Consider the following 22,257-nt stretch of genomic DNA (forward strand, 5'->3'; position numbering starts at 1 on the left):
GACCAACAGCCTGGCAGACAAATGGGCAACGTGCACAGGTGGGCGGCTTCCCAAAGAGGCGGCACAGGAACTCACAGGTCGAAAGGTGCTCGACCTCACTAATTGCCAGGGAATGCAAATTTAAACAATAGAATATAATGTTGTACTCATAAGCTTGACCAAGATTAAAATACTTAACACTGCTGAATGTTGACAAAAGTGGGGGGGGGGTGGAGGGCCCAGCACGGTGATGCATGGAGCAGTAATTGGATTTGGAGAGCTCTTGGGGTTCTCTCAAAAAAATTAACCAACTCTTGGGTGGTGCTAAGAGAGGGCAGGCAGGTGGATGAGCTGCTTGTGATAGGAAGGAGAGAACAATACCCAGGCTCTAAGACAGCTAATGGACATAAATAACACGGTGTGTTTTCGGGGCTATGTCCAAAGGGATATTAAGTTCAGGAAAATTCACACCAGACTGTACGGGGTCAACTGGAAAGGACATCAGATTGGGTATGAGGGTGGCCACAGGCATCATGGACGAGCTCACTTTGTAACGTTCGCTTCTCTGAGGCTAAACTCTCACACTGCTGTTGCCCAGCAGGCAGATCTCCAGGCAGCCCCTGCCTGTGTCCCCTTGCAGGGACAGCCCACCCCCACCCTAACAGCACGCTGGTCGTCACCATTCCCAGCCTTGCTGGAAGCCACATGGCCAAGGGCAGCCAAGGGAAGCCTGCTGGGGGTTTCTGGGCCAGAGCGTCTTCTCGCAAGGGGATTGTCAGGAGGGAACGGCTCGCATCCTCAACCTGTCTGATGCCTGGAACCTGGCAGCCATCCTGCAACCAGGAGGGCCTGTGAGGAGATGTAGGGAAGGCCTGATCTTGTAGAAAGTTATTGAGTGACCACTCCCCTCTTGCCTGAACAACAAACTCTGTCTCGTCTTCTGGTTCCTAGCACCGTGTCTCACACACAGCTCTTACACTCCCTGCCTTTGGTCAAGTGGTTGAGCTGACTCTGCCCTTGGCTGATGGATCCCAGGACTCAGGCCTGGTCAGCCAGAGAGACTGGCTCAGAAACAGCACGTGATTCACACCAGAACCCGAGTCATGACCCTGGGGTTTTGTATTAGAACCATTAATGAATTAAAAAGGTGCTGTCTTCTCTATTGAGTTTTTTTTTTTTTTTTTTTTGTGGCAGGCAGAGTGGACAGTGAGAGAGAGAGACAGAGAGAAAGGTCTTCCTTTGCCGTTGGTTCACCCTCCAATGGCCGCCGCGGTAACGCGCTGCGGCTGGCGCACCGCACTGATCCAATGGCAGGAGCCAGTTGCTTATCCTGGTCTCCCATGGGGTGCAGGGCCCAAGCACTTGGGTCATCCTCCACTGCACTCCCTGGCCACAGCAGAGAGCTGGCCTGGAAGAGGGGCAACCGGGACAGATCGGTGCCCCGACCGGGACTAGAACCCGGTGTGCCAGCGCCGCAAGGCGGAGGATTAGCCTAGTGAGCCATGGCGCCGGCCTTCTCTATTGAGTTTTATAAACCTGCAGTTGCTGGAGCATCTTTTCCCCTGGTACAGGCAGAGTCTGCATGAAATCAAAGCCAACACGAAGAAAAGCCAACATGGACAAAAGATGGGGACGAATATTTTCCTTTCAGCATCACCTGATGCCCTGGATCGGGCCAGGCCTAATGCCAATCCTCTAGAATTTTCAGTTAAGTGAACCAAAAACTCTCTCCAGCTTAACCAGACTCTCCAGTCTGGTTATTCTTGCTCTGAAAGAGCCCTGGCTGATACAGTTACTGAGTTTCAATCACTGGCCAGGCCTGGCAAACACAGTGGGTGAAACCCCGGAATGACCAAGCAGGCCCCCCAATGGGCCGCCCGCCCCACCTGGATCCAGGCGCTCCTTGGACGGTGTCGTCAGCAGCTCTTCTGGCTCACACTCCTCCTCCAGCTCCTCCTCCGTCTGCTCTCCAGGACTCAGCGAGCGAGGGGCACTGGGTGTGGTCGCGTATGTCTCCTGCCTACAGCCGGAGGAGCAGTAAGGAGAGAAGTAGCGGTAAGTGGGGGTGGGGCCGGTGGGGCCTTGCTAAGAGCTGGGCCTCGTGTAAGCTCCCTGTGGACACATTGCTGGCTTCTGGCCAAGATGGTGCTGGAAGGCCCTTTGTTTGACACCAGCCCTCCACCACAAAGACATCCCCTCAATAAATACATAACAAAGGCTGGGCTCAAGGTAAGACAAAGTGGCTCAGGGCTGTAGCAATGGGCCAGACGGCAAAGCGGACAGGGAGTCCGCCGTCCTGGACTGCAGGTGCCCTTTGGGTGCAGCCAAGATATTTTTGCCTCTTTGGAGTTCAGCAGACTAAAGCGGGCTGGACATGCACATGGTGGGCACCGGGGCCAGATCCCGCTCACAGTCCAGGGGGACGGCATGAGCCCCAAAACCCAAACACCAAAAACCCTTGGTGCCGAGCTCTGTGTCACCTCCGCCCAGCTTGGACAGGTGGTCCATGTCAAGGCCTTGTCCCCACAGGGCCTGGGAGGCTGCACGGAGGCAACGGCAAAGCCTAAAGACAGAGAGGCCGTGAAGCGACAGAGCCAGAGGCAGAGAAAGCCCAGAGGACCTCCCCCTCAAACGAGCACCTCCCAAATCAAAACCCTGCAGCAAGAACACGAGTTCATGGAAGTTACTAGTGCGGGGGCAGGAAGGCTTTAACGACCACATCTAAGACTCCAAGAACTAAGTGAGGAACAGCGCCCCTTAAAGGAAGAGGGGACGCCGAGCTGCGCTGAGCCCTCCCTACTGCCGGCCGTGCCTCGGCTTCCCCTCCCCGGTGCCTACACGCCTGCCGTGCACTGCGCTTTCCCACTTGGAGACCCCTCTCACGTGCACTTCTGGAACTTTCCAGGCCAAGTCTGTCTCCCACACTGGGCAGTGAGTGCACTAAGGGCAGGGCCAGGACTGTCCTGGCCACAGCCACGTCCCCAGCATCACTCCTCATGGGACCCACGGTGGAAGAACAGAGGCTGCCAGGACCTGGGGTCGCTGCTCCAGTGCCTGTCCTTGGCGTGCTGCTGCTGCTCCTGGTGGTCCATCTCCAACAAGTGCTGCTTCATGCAGTTGGTGATCTCGGGGCCCAGGTGCCAGATGAACACACAGCTACAGAGGCCAAAGGCAGAGGTTGAAGGGGCACGAGGAGTGACTGTGGGTGCCACTGCCCTGTCTGACCCCCGGGCCACCTGGGTCCCCAGGCCCTCCTGGAAAACACCCCTCCGCAGCTTGGCGTAGAGGTGCCAGACGTTGTCAGATCTATACCCTGGCCTGGGTCCAAGGCGTCCCAGCAAACCAAGGCCCGCATTGGAGGGAGAGAGCTTTGGAGAAGGGCTGCAGACAGACAGGAGCGACCAGAGACAGAGATCTTCCATCCGCTGGTTCACTCCCCAGATGGCCGCAATGGCTGAAACCAGGAGCCAGCAGCGCCCAAGCACTGGTCCTTTTCACTAACTCTTTGCAGACCTCTCATACGTCCCATCCGCCACCAGAGGGGCCCAGCCAGCCCTGCCCACCTGTCTCCGGACACTGTGATCAAGTGACGACAATCGTAGGTGAACTTCATGCCAGTGACGATTTCTGCAAGCAAAGCCGAAAAGCTGCACTTGCCTTTGGAGTCAGAGGCGGCATGGGCGGGGGAGGCCTGGGAAGGCGCTGAGCAGCCAGACACACCCACCTGAGTGACCGAACATCTTGGCAACACACTCGCCCGAGTAAAAGTCGATCACTGAGATGCTTTTGTCAGAGCAGCTTGTGGCCAGGAAGGTGCCCGAGGGGTCCACATGGACCTGGCGGGAAGAGGACCCAAGTGTCACTCAGCCCCTCTGCTTCTTCCTATTGTGAGGCCTGGGCCAGACAGCCCAGCCCCCCAGGGACAGAGGCCCAGCCCTTTGCAGGACCCCCAGCACAGGAAGTCGTGCCAGGGAGTCCTCACGATGCCCCCAGGCAGGGGAGGGACTCCCGCTCCGCACTGCCACAGCATAACGGTAGCCAGCCCTGTGCTAAGCACTGCACCTGGTCGAACTTGACCCCTTCACAGAACTGCCCCAGGACAGGAGCGGTTTCTATCTGCTGTTTACAGGCAATGAAACAGGCGCCAGAGTTGACAGCTGACCAGGATCACAGGCAAGGTGAGGCAGAGCGGGGGCCGAGCTTGGAACCTGAACTCGGTATTACCAACTCGGCAGGCCAGAGGCTCTGAGGCCTCCACCTTGTGTCCGGCAGGGGCAGGCCTGGAGATGAGTCCATGCCTCTCAGATTCTTCCTCCAACTCTGTTGCCACTCAAAACAGAACCCACCCAAATGCCCCTGCCTGAGGCAGGGCTCAGTAAATACAGGGACCACAGTCAGGCCCCACCATGCCCCTTCCCCAGCCTCCTTGGCTAACCAGGCCCAAGTGGACGCTGGCAGCATGCGATCATTTAAGCACCAGGGACACAGGGCTCAGGCGGCCCCAGGATGGGAGTTCCCAGCCCTCACCTTCAGCAGGGATCCTTCATCACCCTGGGAGCCCTTGTAGCACTTCTTCTGCTTCCCGTTCACGGTGTTATAGACCCTGGTGGGGAGGGGGCACGATGCAGCCAACAGGGCCCTGCCCACCCGTGCCCTCCCACCAGCTGGTCCTGGTTCCTCCGCCCTGGAATCCTGTTATCTCCTGCCCCCAGCTGGGGCCTGGACAGAAGCCTGTCTCAGGGACACAGACCCATCTCTGTGAGGTGAGGGAGCTTCTGCAGTGGGGGCTGCACTGCGTGAACGCCCGCCTCCCTCTCGTGCCCAGTTTGAACAAGCCCTGCATGCCTCTGCCCTCTGCCGCTTGGTCTCCCCCAGCTCGCTCCTCCACATCCCCTGGGCTCAACTACATGTCTCTCCCTCCAGAGGTCAGGGAGCTCCCCAGGGCCCCGGGATCCAGCCCCGACCACCCTGTGTTGTCACTCTCTGGACCATAAGCTCCATGAAGGAAGGCCGGGGACTATCCTGGCTATAGCTGTGACCCCAACACTGCACCGCCCAGAGAGGGACTTAGGGAATGCACATGACTGAGTCACCCCACACGGATCCCAGGAGACCAGAAGGGAGCCCTCTGCGGATGTGGGAGCAAGACCTGGGAGGGCTCAGCTTCTAAGAAACACGTGCCGGGTCTCTGCGCCCCTCCCAGCTTCTCCGGGGCCAGATGAGCAAGGGGAGGAAAGCAGACAGCCCAGGAGAAGCCCGGCTAGGTCCAGCTAAGGGCGCAGGGCAGTTCCTCACCTCACGTTGCGGTCCTGGCAGGCCACGGCCACGTACTTCTGAGTGATGTCAATGTCCATGTCATACAAGGTGGTTTTCTCTGCCACGTGGTGGGTACGGACGAAGTGGAGCCCATCTGAGGCCTGGCGGGTAGGCAGGACTTTAGAGGACACCCAGCATGCCGTCCGGCCCCCACCCTCGAGGAGGACACGGCACCCACCTGCTGGGCACTGCGGAAGTAGATGCTCTTGTCGGCCCCACAGCTGATCATCTGGATGTCTCTGTGGCCTGGGGGAAGAGGAGGCAGTGCCTCTGACACGGGGGCTGCACAGGCTGGGGGCCCTAGCTGGGGAACTCTGCTACAAGGGCCGTCAACCTGCAGGGCAGGCCTCTGCCGAACAAGATCAGAGAGGGAACCCAGTTCGTGACACAGAGGGACACCATCTCTAGCGTGGTATTCAGACAGGGGACTCTACCAGCAGAGGGGCGGTAAGACAGGCTGGGAGGCCCACACCACCGAGGATCCCCACGAACTTCAGACCAGGCCCCGTGCGCCAGCCTGATCTTCCCGAATGCTCATTTCCACCCCTGTATGCAGATCAACATGCGCTCGGGGACAGAGTGCTGTCCTGGGGCCTGCAGAGAGCCAGGACAAGCTCCGCTCTGGGTCAGGCATTCCCTGCCGCCAGAGTCAAAGCCTTGACCACTGTGCTCGGAACCCGGGCTTCTCTTGAGCCTCAGCTCTCTGCCTACGATGGGCCTAGTCACAGCCCTGCCCCAGAGAGCTGCACAAAGCCCTGGGGGTAGGGGCCACCATGGGGCAGACAACTCAACCTCCTACTGCTCTATAGCTCTTGTTTCTTTACAGAGTAAGAGTTGTGGTGGGGATGAGAACAAGAACATGAAGGAGTCTTGGTACAGCAGAAGCTGCCTTCAGGACAGCACATCCGAGAAGCCGGCCTGTCACACAGGAGTCACTGGCACTCACAAGGACGTGAGCCCTGTGTGGGGAGGGAGCATGACTTGAGAGTAACCCAGGGAGTGCCTGCACCCCATGGGTGATGTGCTGCTTAACCTGCAGCAGGTGCAGCCAATAATTAACAACATTCAAACCACAGGCAATCCAGAACCATCTCTGGCTATACACGGTGGGTGCACCTGTCCCAGTCCAGAGCTCCTGATGATGAACTTGGTTGTGAACTTTCACCGTGATCCTCCGTAAACTGTGCACAGATTCTGTGCTCACTTATTTCTACGGAAAGGTTGAGAGACCGAATTTCTTAGCAGGGCAGCTTCAGCCAGGCTGGGACTGGCAGCAGCTGGTTTCTACTAGGGAAGCCAGCTCAGCCACAGCAGGACACCCAGGAGTCAGGTTTAGCTCTGCATCCTTCCAGACTGGCCAGAGGCTACTCCAGAGAGGGGCCCACAGCCCTAGGCAAGTCCCTAGGCTCCTCACCTGCTCGGTGTGGGGCTCTGGCTGGAAAATGGGGCACAAAGGAAAAAACTGGAAAGAATCCCTACCTAGTCACAGAAACAGCGCCCTGCAATCCTTGTGATCACCTGTTCTTCCGCCAAAGTTACCAGTGCCTGTCCTATCTTCTCACAGGCTCAGCACCCCAGTCTCCTTCTGGGGACCGCCAGTCCCCCTGGGTCAGGAGGGGACAGGGGACACATGGGTCAGCTGTAGCCCAAGACAGGCCCCAAGGCCCTGGCACCAGTAACTGCTTCTGGGAAGGGGAGGTTCCTCAAGCAGGAAGAGAGGAAATTATCTTTCCAGGGGCACAGGTGAGATCCTGCTCACCAAAGGCATAGCTCAGAGACAGAGACCTGATAATCAGAATATTGTTTTTTCCTCCTTTGGATTCAGCTATACGTGGGAACCCAGAGCTTTCTTCTCTCCCTTCTGTTCCAACTAATTCTAGTGGGAATTTTTGCTGTTGCAAGCAAAGGAACCCATGTAACAAGGTGCGGGGAGCGGGCAGGAAGGGGCTCACCAGCAAACTTAATGGCCGTGATGGAGGAGGAGTGGTCGTCCAGGGTCTGCTCCAGGTTGTAGTTCTTCTCCACGTTCAGCACGTGGATCAGGCGGTCCCGACTGGCCGAGGCCAGCAAGGGCAACCCTGTGTGTGCAGAGGATGAACCTGGGTTCCTGGAAGGCTGTCTGGACGCCTCGGGCTCCCAGAAAGCAGTGGGACACAGCACGTACAGACAGTGAGAGGAGGACAGCAGAGGAGGTCAGACACATCACGGGCTCCTGGGAAGGGTCTGTGGGTACTCAATATAACACTCCTGCAGTTTTCCTGTAGGCTTCAAACTTTTCCCAAGTAATGCCTAACAACTGATCTACCTTCTCCAGGGCACGAAGAGTCACTCACACACTCACCTCTTTAGCTTGGGCCCTGCTGGGGATGCTGGGACCAGCAGGGAGCAAGTCAAGCAGTTTTGCCTGCAGGTGTCTTGCCTCTGAGAGGCCCAGCCACTCTGGTCACACGGCAGGAGACCTGGCTGTCCTCCCTATTCCCACCAGACACCAACTAGCCCTTCCTGTGGCTCCATCTCTTCCCACACCTACTGCAGGCTCACCTGTCTCAGGCTTGGAGTACTCTAGGCACAGCACCTCAGCATCATGGGCCTCCACCTTCACCAGCTCATCCATGAAGTGCAGCTCGTGGATCCTGGGAGACACACACTGCCCGTTGTTCCCTGCCTGGAGCCTCCACCCACAGCCCCAGGGCTGCACCACTGCCAGAAAATGCTGGAACAGCCAGGTAGGTTATATGGCAAACCTTATCATGGCCACCTGGACCAGAGCCACCCAACGACATCTTCTCACCTAGAAACCTGCCCTCCTAAAAGGGACTGTTGAGCCAGACGCCCGAGCAGGCACTAGCCCCTTGTGGTTCATGGGCAGAACATACCCCCAGCGACTTCTACAGTCCTATACAGTCTAGCAGGGCTGCAGCAGGGGTCTCTGGGGGCAGGGCAGAGGCTAGGGGTCAGAGGTCATAGTCAAGGATAGGACCTATGAAAGAGAATGTTCTATTCCAGTCTCTCATTCTAAAGTCTCAAATCTAGACCTTCCTTATTCTTTCCAAATAGAATCAGTCAACAGGTCACCCAGCTCCCCCCACTCTCTAGCCAGGGAATTAGCTACTTGCCTCACCAGTCTTGGTTAATTCATCTGGAAAAAAGAAAGTAGCTGATAACAGCACTTCCACCAGAGGGTCGGCCAGGATTAAAGCAGTGGAGGCAGCCAGTGCTCAGGCCAGTGCTGGCCGAGGAAAAGAGCACGAGGCCCATGTGAGTTCTTGCCACTCTTTGGCCATTCCCAGCTGAGCCTCATCAGTGAGTGCAGCCCACGGACAGTCGGTCTGCCTCAGGCAGTAACCGCTGTTGAACAATCACCGAATTTCCCAGAAAAACACCAGCCCTGCACTCTGTGTTCCCTTGGGCAATGAGGAGACCTGAGGGCACGGAGCCCGCGCTCCTGCTGCCTCGAGACGGCTGCCCCTTTACAGGATGCCCCGTCTCTTCTGTGCCCCACAGCCCCAGCCCTGACATTTGTCACCTTCAACCTGCCCCTGTGACGGGGCCCTCAAACGCCCCGCCCTCCCAGCCCTCTCTCAGGGTCCTGTCAGCTGGGGGTTTTCACTGTCAGGTCGGCATCGGTGCCATGAGGTGGGTGAAGGGGCCGCTCTGCTCCGGCGTCCTGGGCGTCTGCACACCGGAGGCCAGGTCCGCACAGCCTGGTTGCTGAGGTCCCAGCCGTTACCGTCCCCTCAGCCCCGGCTCACACTGCCGGGGTGGCTGGCTGCTGCCTGCTGCACTCCCTCCTTCCCAGTGGGCAGCTGGAGGTGCCAAAGCCGGGCTCCTCCCCGCTGCCCTGAGAACCCGAGCCAGAGCTGGGAGGCACACGCTAGACGCCGCCAGGGCCCACTTGCCTCAGATTTCCACTGCGGTCGCCTGAAGCCAAGTGCTGGCCATCAGGACTGACCTGCATGACGCGCACCCCGGCTTTCGCGTCCACGGGCGTCCCGCTCTCGCTGCCCCGGTCTGGGAAGTGTGACATGTCCTGCAGGTGCTGGATGTCGTTCTCCACGTACACTACCTTCAGAAGGGTCTGTGGGAAGGACAGGGCTCAGGTCAGTGCTGCAATCGAAGCCTCGCTGGGGCCAGACCCTCATTCTTCAGCGGGATCGAAATTCACATTTCGAGCCAGGAGCTTCTTTTTTTTTTTTAAGACAGTGAGAGAGAGAGACAGAAAGGTCTTTCTTCCGCTGGTTCACCCCCCAAAATGGCCACCATGGCCAGCGCTGCGCCGATCCAAAGCCAGGGGCCAGGTACTTCCTCCTGGTCTCCCACATGGGTGCAGGCGCCCAAGCACCTGGGCCATCCTCCACTGTCCTCCCGGGCCACAGCAGAGAGCTGGAGTGGAAAAGGAGCAACCGGGACAGAATCGGTGCCCATATGGGATGCTGGCGCCGCGGTGGAGGATTAACCAAGTGAGCCATAGCGCCGGGCCCAGCCAGGAGCTTTAACCAGTGTTTCCCAGCGTCCCTCGCAGCCAGAGGAAGCCCCATGAATATATTCTGGGCAATGAGACATGGCTACAGCTCTGGTAGCCATACTGGATCACGAGAACAGGGCCATCTCCCACAGGACAGAGTGGAGGGCTGGAGGGCACTGCACCTCCAGGGGCTTCCTGACACTGCGCCTGCTTACCTTCCAACTACGTTTGTGAGTCAGAAGTCCAAACGTTTACACCTTGTTGTGGGCTGTTCTGTTGTCTATAGCCAAACAGGATTTCACAATTTCACAAATGCAGAAGAGCGGATTCTAACACTGGACAGGGCGGGGGGCAGTGAAGGAGTGCCTGCTACACACATACCGCTTCAAGGGCCTTTTTTGTTCCAGTAACACTCATCTCTTTCAGCTCTTCCAAATCTCAAGGTCTTTCCCACCACTGGGCCTTTGCACAGGTTATTCCCTGGGTGTGGAACTCTGCCCCTCCCAGTGCTCAGTTATCTCTTCTCAGACAAGATGCCCTGAGACTGTGAGATATCCTACTGAGACTGGGTGATTTCCGGGTGTTTTATGGATTTGTGATTATGCACAAGCTGTACAGTTTGTTCACTGTCTGCCTCCCCTACTAGACTGTGGGTGCCACAAGGGCAGAAGAGCTTCCCCGAGGCCCTGCTGTGTCCCCAGCTTGCAGCAAAGCACCTGACACCGACCTTAACAGGATCTGCGGAATACATGCACACAGGATTCAGGCCCCAGCTCCCAGAGAAGCGCCTTCACTCATCTAGCAACAGTAAGCGAACTCCTTCAGCACACTGTCCTGTTCCCAGCCTTCTTAGGATCCTCCCAGCACCCACCTGATGTCCCAGTGAGCAGCAGCTAGTTAGGGAACATCCCCGGCTGGCTGGGCCCATCGGGCACTCTCCGAGGGAGAGTAACTCAAGCCTTGGTGGGGCAATTTCGTCACCGCTGAGTGTCAGGCTGCCTGGAGGAGCCATGTCCACGGGAGAGAGGGGCTGGCAGGCAGGGAATCAGAGAAGACAGGCTATGTCACCTCAGACAGAAGCAGAGACAGAGAAGAGGAAAGGACACAGCGAGTGACCTGCTGTGGTTCCTGGCTCCTGTCCCCTCCGAAGCCTAGCTGGCACGTATGTTCCGGAAGGCTCCCTCCTGCCCTGTGTCCTACTTAAAGTCCGTCTCTGTTCCCCTGAAAGTATGCCTCTCAGGGAAGCCACTCACATTGCTGAAGATGTTTTTCTGCCAGTGAGAGTCACGGCTGTTATCCATGTTCCAGAAGCGGATGGTGTTGTCTGAGGAACAAGTCAGAAAAGATCCTGATGGCAAACAGGCTCTCTGATCTTCAAACTCAGGATACACCTACAGTTCCCGGAGAACAAGGCAAAGGGCGCTGCGTCACAGTCAACTCAACGACAGTGCTGACACACTGCTGCCCCTGCGTGGGAAACAAAAAAGTGAGTGACAGAAAAACAGGAATACCGCACTACCCTCTGTGACAAAAATACTTAAAGTGCTACCACCCACATCCCACCCTTGGCCCAGGCCTTTAAACATCTCCACAAACTCCCAAGGAAAATGAACAGCTCAGTCAGAAATCATTAAGCCCAGAAGGAAAAAACGTAGTGGGAACAAGAAGTAACAGATCCACAGTTTAGCTGTCGAATACTGGACTTATCAGATAGAATATTAAGATAATCATGTTCAACATATTTGAAGAGACTGCAAACTATGAAAGCCTGGGGCCTGGGCAGATGCCACCAGCAGCACAGACTTTTAAAGAGCAACCAGACAGCAAAAATCAAAACTCTATAGAGAACATTCACAGTAAAAGTAGGTGACAAGAATCTCTCTATAACCCTCAAAATACAAGCAGGTAGGGACAAACTGCCCCAAGCCACAAGAGCTGCACGTCACCCACATGTATGTGGGAGACAAAGCAGAGACAATGAGGCATCTGATAGATCCAAGAAGAGATAACTACTAGTAGCCAACAGCTACTCACGGGCAAGCGCCCTGGCCCCAAGTGAACAGCAGCTGGAACTGGGGGGCTGTTGTACTCACCGGCTCCCCCCGCGCTTGACTGAGGGCTCAGGTAAGGCATAAAGGGGCCAGAGCAACCTTGGCCTATGAACTCTCGGAACCCACCTTACAGGGACCCCTGCCAGGACAAAGCCTCACACCGAAGAGAAACTTCTGGAAGTAGAAACCAAAGTGATCAGGATAGAAACAAGAGACAAAGTAAAGAGGAGACCCAGGTAAAAGCAGAGACGCAACATCAAAAAGGAAGTATCAGAGAGCAAGCTCCCTCTGCTTTTCAAGGGACAGGAGACAAGGGGTGTTGCTGAAAATGGCAGCGAAGGAAAATCCACAAGAACTCTCTCCATTCCACTGGCAAAAATCTGTCAGAATCAACACACTCAGAATTCCTGGACCTAACAAAGAACTTAACCAGGGGAGTGCTTAATGAAAAAGACATGCTAAAATCTGGCACTGAAGAAAATCCATTAAACTGTGAATGTAATAGGGACTTCAGTTACAACATATGACAAAGAGTACAGTCCTTGCAAAAAATACTTCAGAAAAGGCACTAAACCACAAATTACTCACGACCTTTAGCAAAAGCAAACCCTGAGGAAGGGGGAGAGTCTGATTTTCAGAATTATCACACTCATTAGATCTGGAATGGCCAGTATTCAACAAAAATTATGAGGCATCAAAAGGAAAGTATGGTCCACGGATAGGAAAAAAATGAGGGGCTGATGTGGCACAGTGGTTTAAAGCCACTGCTTGCTATGCTAGAATCCCATGGTGGAGCGCAGGTTTGAGCTCCAGCTGCTCGGCTGTCAGTGCTAATGAGCCTGGGAAAGCAGAAGTCGATGTCCAAGTACTTGGGTCTGTCCCACCTACATGGGAGACCCAGAAGAAGCCCATAGGTTCTGGATCAAGAAATTAAAAAACACTGTAATTATACAATCTTCTTCAAGTACAATGAATGAAACTAGAACTCAACAGGAAAACTTGAGAAATTAACAATTATGTGGATATTAAACAATATACCTTTATACAACCAACTGGTCAAGGAAGAAATAAAAAAAAAAACTTTGAACAAAATGAAAATGACAACATAACATACAGGACTATGGGATACAGCAAAAGTAATGCTCCGAAGGAAGTTTATAGCTGTAAAAGTCTACATTAATAAAAGAAGAAAAGCACAGCTATTTGGCTTAGCGGTTAAGATGTTGTTTAGGACCTCTGCCTCCCATATCAGAGTACCCAGGTTGGATATCCAACTCCACCTCTTTTTTTTTTTTTTTTAAGATTTTATTTACTTATTTGAAAGTCAGAGCTAGAGAGAGAGAGAAGAGACAGAGAAAGAGAGGTCTTCCATCTGCTGGTTCACTCCCCAATTGGCCACAATGGCCAAAGCTGTGACGATCCGAAGCCAGGAGTTTCCTCCAGGTCTCCCACGTGGGTGCAGGGGCCCAAGGACTTGGGCCATCTTCTACTGCTTTCCCAGGCCATAGCAGAGAGCTGGACAGGAAGTGGAGCAGCCAGGACTTAAACCAGTGCCCACATGGGATGCCAGCCCTGCAGGCGGCTGCTTTACCTGCTATACCACAAGCGCTAGCCCCTCAACCCCACCTCTTGATTCTAGCTTCCTGCTAATGCTCACCCTAGCAGGCATCAGGTGATGGTTCAAACACTTGGGTCCTTTCCACCCACTTCAGAGACCCAGACTGGGCTCTGGGCTCATGGCTTCAGCCTGGCCCAGGCCCACTTGCTGCAGGTCTTTGGGGAGTCAGTCAGCAGATTGGAGATCTGTCTATTGTCTGCTTTTCAAATAAATATAAAAATATAGGGGCTGGCATGGTGGCGTAGTGAGTAGAGCTGCTGTCTGTAGCGCTGGCATCCCATATGTGCATTGGTTTGTGTCCTGGTTGTTCCACCTTCGATCCAGCTCCCTGCTAATGTGCCTGGGAAAGCAGCTGAGGATGGTCCAAGTGCCCCTGCACCCATGTAGAGACCCAGAGGAAGTTCCTGGCTCCTGGCTTTGGATCAGCCCAACTCCAGCTGTTGCATCCATCTGGGGAGTGGACCAGCGGATGGAAGATCTCATGCTCTCTGTATCTCTCTGTAACTCTTTCAAATAAATAAATAAATCTCAAAACAAAATAAATAAATAAATAAAAATATATGGGCAAAGGACTTTAACACTAATTTCTCCAAAAATATACAAATGGCCAATAAACACATCAATAGATATGCAGTATTTTTAGTCACTAGGGAAATACAAATCAAAGACATGATGAAATGCTTCACAAACTCTTAGAGGGCTCTCATCAGGAAGAATAGGCAGTGTTGGCAAGGATGTGGAGAAACTGAACCCCTCACATGCGGCTGCTGGGATGTAAGAGCGCATGCAGCCACTGTGAAAAGTCTGGCAGCTCCTCAAACAGTTAAACACGGAATTACCATACGACCCTGCGATTTCATGGCTGGATAGAGGCCCCGAAGAAATGAAAAGAGATGTTCAAACCAAAGGGTGTATAATGCACACAACAACAAAAAGCAGAAATCATCCAAATGGTCATCAGTTGGTGAAAAGAGAGCATGAGGTGCTATTATCCATACCTGGAGTATTACGCAGTCACGAAATGGAATGAAGGACAGATAAATACTACAGCATGGATGAACCTTGAAAACATGCTAAGTGAAAGCCAGACACAAAAGTTCACATATCTGTGGGGGCTGGTACTGTAGCACAGCTGGTAAAGTTGCCGCCTGGGATACTGGCATCTCACATGGGCACTGGTTCGAGTCCTAGCTGCTCCACTTCGGATCTAGCTCCCTGCTGGTGGCCTGGGAAAGCAGCGGAGGATGGCCCAAGTGTTTGGGCCCCTGTTCCCACATGGGAGACCCAGAGGAAGCTCCTGGCTCTTGGTTTCAGCCTGGTCCATTGCTAGCTGTTGTGGCTATCTCGGGAGTGACCCAGCAGAGGAAGACCTCCCCACCCCCATAACTCTGACTTTCAAATAAATAAGTCTTTTTTTTTTTTTTAGAACGAAAAGCCAGATTTATTTAAGTCAGAGACCTCCCGGGGGGTGGGGGGTGGGGTGGGGGGACAGAATCCGGCACCCTGACCGGGACTAGAACCTGGTGTGCTGGTGCCACAGGCGGAGGATTAACCTATTGAGCCATGGCACCGGCCATAAGTCTTTTTTTTATAAAAGTCCACATATCCCATGATTTCATTTATGTACAATATTCAAAACAGGAAAATCCATAGACAGAAAGAGCAAATAGAAAATGGAGAGTAACTGCTTTAATGGGTAGAGACTTCCATTTGGGTGGACAGAAGTGTTGTGGCCTAGATGGCTGTGATGGCTGTACAGCAATGTGCAGTACTAAATGCCACTGAAGTATACATTTAAGATGGTTAAAATAGTAAATTTGGGGGCCGGTGCTCCGGCGCAGCAGGTTAAGCTGCCACCTGCAGTAGTGCCAGCATCCCAAATGTGTGGGGTTTGAGTTCTGGTTGTTCTACTTCTGATCCAGCTCCTTGCTAAAGTCCCTGGGAAGATGTCCCAAGCCATCCACATGGGAGGCCGAGAAGAAGTTCCTGGCTCCTGGCTTCAGCCTGTCCTAGCCCCGGCCATTGCAGCCATTTGGGGAGTGAACCAGCAGATGAAAGATCTCTCTCTCTGTAACTTTTCCATTCAAACAAACAAATAAATCTTTAAAAAAAATAGTAAATTCTGTACTGTTTATCACTATATAATTGTATATGTACATATATGTGTGTATATTTGTAAATATATATATATCTCACTCCTAAAATGGGATAAAAAGGGAGAGAATAGGAGAATAGAGTATATAACAGCTACATATTCGGGTTATATGTATGTATATACATATTTTTAAAAATTGCGAGAACATGTATAAAAATGCTTTAATATTTTCCAGAATTGAGTAATTGTCATTCAGATGTTTTATGTGTAATGTCAGAAAAAGCAAAGTAACCAAGGATATTCTAATTCCACAGTGTCCTTGAGAACTAGGATTCTGGAAGGATTAATCTAATAGCTAATAAGCATCCCTGGAATCCAAACTATGATTTTGAAAAACTCATTTATGTTAAAAAAAATTGTTTTCAAGAAATGGTTGATGGGCCGGCTCCGTGGCTTAACAGGCTAATCCTCCACCTTGTGGCGCCGGCACACCGGGTTCTAGTCCCGGTTGGGGCGCCGGATTCTATCCCAGTTGCCCCTCTTCCAGGCCAGCTCTCTGCTATGGCCCGGGAGTGCAGTGGAGGATGGCCCAAGTGCTTGGGCCCTGCACCCGCATGGGAGACCAGGAGAAGCACCTGGCTTCTGGCTTCGGATCAGCGTGATGCGCCGGCCACAGCGGCCATTGGAGGGTGAACCAACGGCAAAGGAAGACCTTTCTCTCTGTCTCTCTCTCTCTCACTGTCCACTGCCTGTCAAAAAAAAAAAAAAAAAAAAAAAGAAATGGTTGATTCCAGGTCTGGGATGGGAAATGTACAAGACAAGGCTTGAACGTGTTGGACTCCCAGACAGGGAGGTAGGTGTCAAAGACTACAGGGTCACGTTCAAAGGACTCAGGCTCAGCATGGAGAGGTTCCTGTTGGCCAAATGGGACAGTTTTAGCTCCAATGTTAATCACTGCAATGGATTAAAATATACCAAATATATCTCAATGAGTTCACAACAGTAAATAAAATAACTAGTTATGTTCTGAAGATAATCAATTTATTATCTTGAGAACTGGTAAATAAAAGAACCAAACATTTACCTTGCCTTTCCTATTTGAAGTATGCCTCTGGGTGATCAAATTGGGGGAAGAGGGGAAATGTTTCTTTATGTAAGTAGTCCAGTTAATATCAGTAGTCCAACAGAGAAATGACAGAATTAGAGTATGACCGTATTACAGCCTCCACTGAATACATGGAGCTAGTCATTTGAGCATCAACAGTTGCTAATACTAACTGATAAACTATACCTAACTTGTGTGGTCCTCATGATCTGTTTTATTTTTAAAAATATGACAGGGTTATGAGGAGAGAGAAACAAATTCTTAAATTGGTACTAGCCTAGAATTTTCTAGAACTGATGATAAAATTCACCCATAAATATTTCATTGAGGAAATAAATATGTGTATATATAATTTTAGATACAAAGAAAATGAACTGGAAGAACAAATAATAAACTGATAATGATGCGTAAGGGTGAGAGGGAACACAATTGGGGGGATCAACAGACTTTTAGCCTTACCTGTAATATTCTGCCTTTTTCTAAATTAAAAATTAAATGTACATTTTATATATTAATTTTAAAAGTTACTTTTTTTTTTTTTTTTTGCTAAGTGAAAAAGTGCCATCAACAAAAACATCAGACCCGTGAGGGTGGATGAATTCAGCAGAGTCCCAGGGTTGAAAAATACCCACTCAGAAGGACCAAGTTCTTTCTCACCATCCTGAACTGGGCCACAGGAAACATAATTTCTTTAGAATAAGCATTTCCAGTAGGAAGAAATTTTCAGCAAAAATAAAAGTAAATGAGTAGAATACAATTCTTTCTCTATCATTTGTCTTATATGCAAGGCAAACTTAGAACAGCCATAAAGAATGAAAATACCCCTTAATCTCATTCTTAGAAAATAAAATGCATAGCAAAACTGCAAATGAGCCTGCACAGCAAGCCCTGGGCGGGACAAGCCCCACAGCGGCGTCACTCCCTCACTTCCGGCAGGTCTGTGCTCAAATGCCAATGCTGAGGCCTCCCCTGGACCCTTCCCTTCCAGAAGGCAGCTCGCTCTCCCCTTCCCCTTCCTCGCTTCACGCCTCCTCACCGACGTTTTGCTACTTGGTGTGACACACACTGGTGGTGTTTCATGTTTATTCTTTTACCCAGCGTGAACTCCATGAGGGCACGACTTTTTAAAAATTTGTTTCCTTCTCAGCTTTGACTCCCCAGCACTCAGAACATGGACTGCCACAAGTAGGGGTCAATCAGTTCTCTTTTTTTTTCTTTAAATTTTAACTATGGTTCTATTTCACCTGAGTTTAGTCATTCACAATTCTGATTCTTCCTAGTTTTTTTTTTTTTTTAAGATTTATTTGAAAGGCAGTTACAAAGAGAGAGAGAGAGAGAGAGAGGGAGGGAGGGAGGGAGGAAGGGAGGGAGGGAGGAAAGGAGGGAGGGAGGGAGGGAGGGAGAGGGAGAGAGAGAGAGAGAGAGAGAGAGAGAGATCTTCCATCTGCTGGGTCATTCCTCAAATGACCACAACAGCTAAGGCTGCCCAGGCCAAAGCCAGGAGCCAAGAACTCCATCCTGGTCTCTCATGTGAATGGTAAGGGCCAGATACTTGGGTATCTTCTACTGCTTTCCCAGGCACATCAACAGGGAGCTGGATTGGAAGTGGACTGGACTTGAACAAATGTCCAAATGGAATGCTGGCGTTGCAGGCCAGTGGGTTAACCTGCTGTGCCACAACATCACCCTCAATGAGTACATTTTGAAAGAACAGCTGAACGGGCTGCTTAAACTCTGCAGAAGCTTCTTCTGGCTGGGTCGCTACATGGGGGTTGAGCACAGCAGGGGTAGAGGGAGCGAGAGAGGGGCTCACCTCCACATTCCAAACGTAGGAGCTATGGAAGAGCTCTGACCACAACTTGCCCACTTTGTTGATGTCCTTGACATCCCAGACATAGATGCTGTGGTCCTTATAAATGCAGGACAGCCACTGGTGCACGGGATCAAACGTCAGGGCCACTGTATCTGGATAGACGGCTTCTGCCTTCCTGCGGAAGAGGAAGCTAACAAGGCCACATGGGTCGTCAATCACCATCAGTGTCACCCTGACTAGTGACAGCCACCTCTGGTGTCACTGCGGCCGCCTCCTGCCTGGTAATGCCATCTCTCATGGTATCTGTGGCTACCTGTCTCTTTGACTCCAAGCCTACTTCCTTCTCCCCTCTCCTTCGCTTTATTTCTAACACAGGCTGCCAACTGGAAGCATCCACATGGCCCCTAGTTTGAGGTTTGCACTTCTATTCACATTTCTCTCCTCTCATTCCACCCAACCAAGCGCCTGTCCTCTCCGAGCACACAACAGGCACGCACCTCAGGCCTCTTCTCTCCGTGGCCTCATCAACACATGATCGGAACCTCTGCCCAAGGCCTGAGGCCTCACTTCAAGGCTAGCTTATTGAGCACCGACTGCACGCCAGGCTGAGTTTCAGCTGCACTGAATTCTCACAACCACCCTGAGAGGCAGGTAATCAATGTTACAGATGAGAAAACTGCAGTACAGGGGGCGCAGCCACCTGGCCACCGCAACACACCTCTGGCTGCGGGTTGCTCCCCACCCTCTTTCCTTCCAACACCCAGACCCCTCCACGCTCTTAGTAAGGCACCTGCGAGCTAGTGTCTGACTATGTACAAAGAGGCAGCACCCAGCACCCCTTCTATTAAACAGTCTTACAACAAACAGGAAGTTAAGCCACTGCTCAGCCCTTCCATCCAGTCTCAACCCAGCAGCACAGGCTGGTCGTGCCCCAGACTAGAGGACCAGTTCCTTCCATCCATCCTTGCACCTCATCTCCTACCATCCTCCCCCGCACACTGGCAGATTCTAGATGGCCCCTCCCTGCCCCCTCCCCTTCCCTGCTGGGCAGTACCTAGGCTCCAGGCCCAGTGCCACATCTACCCCAAGGTAGTGTGGCTTCGGCAGGTTGGCGAGGTAATGCAGACTGTGGGCCTGGAAGATGCGGACAACCCCATCTGTGCAGCCACAGAAGATGAGCTCCTGGCTGACACAGAGGCAGGAGGACAGGGAGACCTGTGGGGACAAAGGAGACGCCAGTGAACCTCATATTTCATATGGCCTAGCCAAGGGGCGCAGGGACTGACAGAGCAGCCCTGGGCTCCAGAGAAGACGTCTGCTTCCTTGGAGCTAACACACTCATTGTGGCACATTTTAAGATTTTTGGTGAGGATGTAACACGTGGTCACTATTGCAGGAAACCTGCCGATGGGCAGAGAGGCACCGGCTGGAACTCACTGCTGTCTTTAAAGCAACTTAAGCTGTGAGTGGAAAGCACCCCTTCATGTAGGCCACTTCCAGTGACAAGGCTCCACTTCAGGCTCACATTTTACTTCCTGTTGTTTAGAAACAACTTCGGAACAAGCACACTCCTGCGCAGCACACAAAATACTTACAGGATATGGAAGGACTGTTCTGTCCCAACAGGATACGCAGATAAAAGAGGCAGGAAGAGCCAGACCTCTGGACTCAATTTTTTTCCCCCAAATTTAAAGCAAGGAATTCATTTATGAGTTATCTGGTGCTCAGACACTAAACACCTGTTTGTAAAAGCTTCTGACTTGCTTAAAAGCTGCCTAAGTTTTGGTAAGAGGATTAAAATGAGAAAAACATAAAATATTTAGGAAAGACAGAGAAAACTTGGAATTCTTTTGCATGCCATTAGCCCTACAGGTGACCTCTGGAGGTTTGAGTTATGAGAGCAAGTTGGGAAGCAGAATGAAACCACAATGCTCCCGCCGGCAGCCAAATGGACAACCGAGCTTGAATGCAGACAGCGTGGCCTCACCAAACCATCAGTGCTGCAACTTATTGATATACTACCCTTCAGTTTAATTTTCATGTGTTTTGTGTAGCATTTTGGACCAGAAAGTGATGAACTCAGTGGTACCTTAGATTTGCAAAAAGGAAAACACAGCCCTCTCCACAGCCAAGAGGCTCAGTGAAGGCGAGGTCCGGCCCTGTGCTAGGCGCCTCACTCACGTTATTTCCTGAGACTTCCTTATCAACTCTGCGAGGAAGGCAGTATCCCCACTTTATGGATGGGGAAACTGAGGCTCAGAGAGGAAGAGTTGGTCACCCAGAATCACACAAGCAGAACTCGTGAGGTCAACAGCAGCAGGGGGAAATGGAGCATCTCTGAAAACCCACACGGGCAAAGAGCATGACCCCCAGCGATGGCAGGGAGGGACTGGGATACCTTCAGGTTGATCCACTTCTCCAGCACCCTCTTCTCATTGAACTGGCAGAGCAGGCCCGAGTAGGACACACAGAAGGTACTGCCTGCCACCTGGCCCCGGCCACACGCCACGCCACAGAAGATGTTGTTGTGAAGTTCGCCCAGGATGCCCGAGCGCCCTACAAGGGGCACGGTGCCCGTCACCTGGAGGCACAGCAGAACAAGTGAGAGACCGGCCCCATAGCCTAGCCCCCAGAAAGCACAACAGGACTCTATAGTTTCAAGCACACTCTGGGCAGAAGGGTTAGAAGGGGGCAATCCAAGAATGAGGTCTGGTCCCAGGGTCAGGATCATAGCAGGGTCTGCCAGGCAGAGGCCCAGAAATAGAAACTGGACCCCTGAGAGGCCTGGTGACCTCCGAGGCCACTGCCACCAAATCTCAGGTAGAGACGGGGCCCATGCTGCAGCCGCTGGCGACCTCCCAAGGGCCTGGCTAAGGTGGCGGGCACTGGAATTCACCTTTGTTTCAGTGGAGACGTCCAAGAACCAGAACCTCACATGCCGGTTCCCAACAGTGACAAAATAGCTGCTATCTTCGGAGAAGGACAGGGCGATGACCCTGCACGACACCTTGTTGGAGGCCACCACAATGTCTTTCTGGAAGAATCAGTGCAGAAAAGCTCATGGCAACACCCACCCGTTATACTATTTGTACCTTCGCGGCCCTGGGTCTCCCTGCGCCCCCCTATTCCGTCTGCTTTCCTTGGACCCCACGAGGAGCTGTTCACGGGAAAGCTGTATGTGACTCTCATTCCTAACCTCCGGAAGGGAGGCATCTGCTAGTGGACTCCAGGTCCTCTGCCCGCTCCCCAAATGGCCCCCAAGCCCAGTCTTCCAGGACATTTCAGTTTGCTGAAGTCTAAACTCAACTGGGTGAATGCTACCGCAGATGAGAAACAGCCTCACAGACAGGTTAAGACCTTTGCTAAAGGTCACAGCAGGTAAGTATAAGCATAATTCTAAAGCTCCTCTAGCTGAGAGCTTATGGTGTGCCCTACAATAAGGGACCACATGTAGCAGCTACTTAATAAACACCTGCTGGCTGAATGAGCGCTATCACTGACTTCTCCCAATGCCTGAGACTCGATTTGCTCTCAACGGGCTGCCTGCCCACAACACCTGCTGGCTGACTCTCACCTTCCAGTCCCAGACGTTGAGCACCATGTCGTGTTGGTATCCCATGGACACGATGTGCTTCATATTGGGTGAGAAGGCCACACAGGCCACGCCATACTTGTGGCCCAGCATCTCCGCCACCTGACTTTTCTCCTCCACGTCCCAGATGCGCACCGCTGGCCTGTGCCCATTCTGGGGAAGGTGGAGCCATTACTGCTGGGCTCTGTACCAGGGAGGGCTACAGGGGCTGTCAGGGCTGAAA

General features: G+C 52.5%; 1 protein-coding gene across 2 annotated transcripts in view; it reads right to left on the reverse strand.

Moving 5' to 3' along the window:
* WDR62 (WD repeat domain 62) overlaps positions 1 to 22,257 on the reverse strand; it is a 41,683-nt gene that overhangs the window by 10,891 nt on the left and 8,535 nt on the right. For both annotated transcript variants that reach the window (XM_062177910.1, XM_062177909.1), the window contains exons 5-20: positions 22,017 to 22,187; positions 21,339 to 21,476; positions 20,841 to 21,023; positions 19,497 to 19,657; positions 18,443 to 18,632; positions 11,014 to 11,151; positions 9,195 to 9,373; positions 7,837 to 7,928; positions 7,248 to 7,373; positions 5,474 to 5,541; positions 5,275 to 5,396; positions 4,507 to 4,582; positions 3,704 to 3,815; positions 3,543 to 3,606; positions 3,013 to 3,135; positions 1,866 to 1,999 (exon numbers count right to left, since the gene is read on the reverse strand). In XM_062177910.1, the coding sequence (XP_062033894.1) occupies positions 1,866 to 1,999; positions 3,013 to 3,135; positions 3,543 to 3,606; positions 3,704 to 3,815; positions 4,507 to 4,582; positions 5,275 to 5,396; positions 5,474 to 5,541; positions 7,248 to 7,373; positions 7,837 to 7,928; positions 9,195 to 9,373; positions 11,014 to 11,151; positions 18,443 to 18,632; positions 19,497 to 19,657; positions 20,841 to 21,023; positions 21,339 to 21,476; positions 22,017 to 22,187 (2,077 nt within the window). The remainder of the gene's footprint in view (positions 1 to 1,865; positions 2,000 to 3,012; positions 3,136 to 3,542; positions 3,607 to 3,703; positions 3,816 to 4,506; positions 4,583 to 5,274; positions 5,397 to 5,473; positions 5,542 to 7,247; positions 7,374 to 7,836; positions 7,929 to 9,194; positions 9,374 to 11,013; positions 11,152 to 18,442; positions 18,633 to 19,496; positions 19,658 to 20,840; positions 21,024 to 21,338; positions 21,477 to 22,016; positions 22,188 to 22,257) is intronic.

This window comes from Lepus europaeus, chromosome 19 (assembly GCF_033115175.1).
Source record: "Lepus europaeus isolate LE1 chromosome 19, mLepTim1.pri, whole genome shotgun sequence".
Classification (NCBI taxonomy): Eukaryota; Metazoa; Chordata; class Mammalia; order Lagomorpha; family Leporidae; genus Lepus; species Lepus europaeus.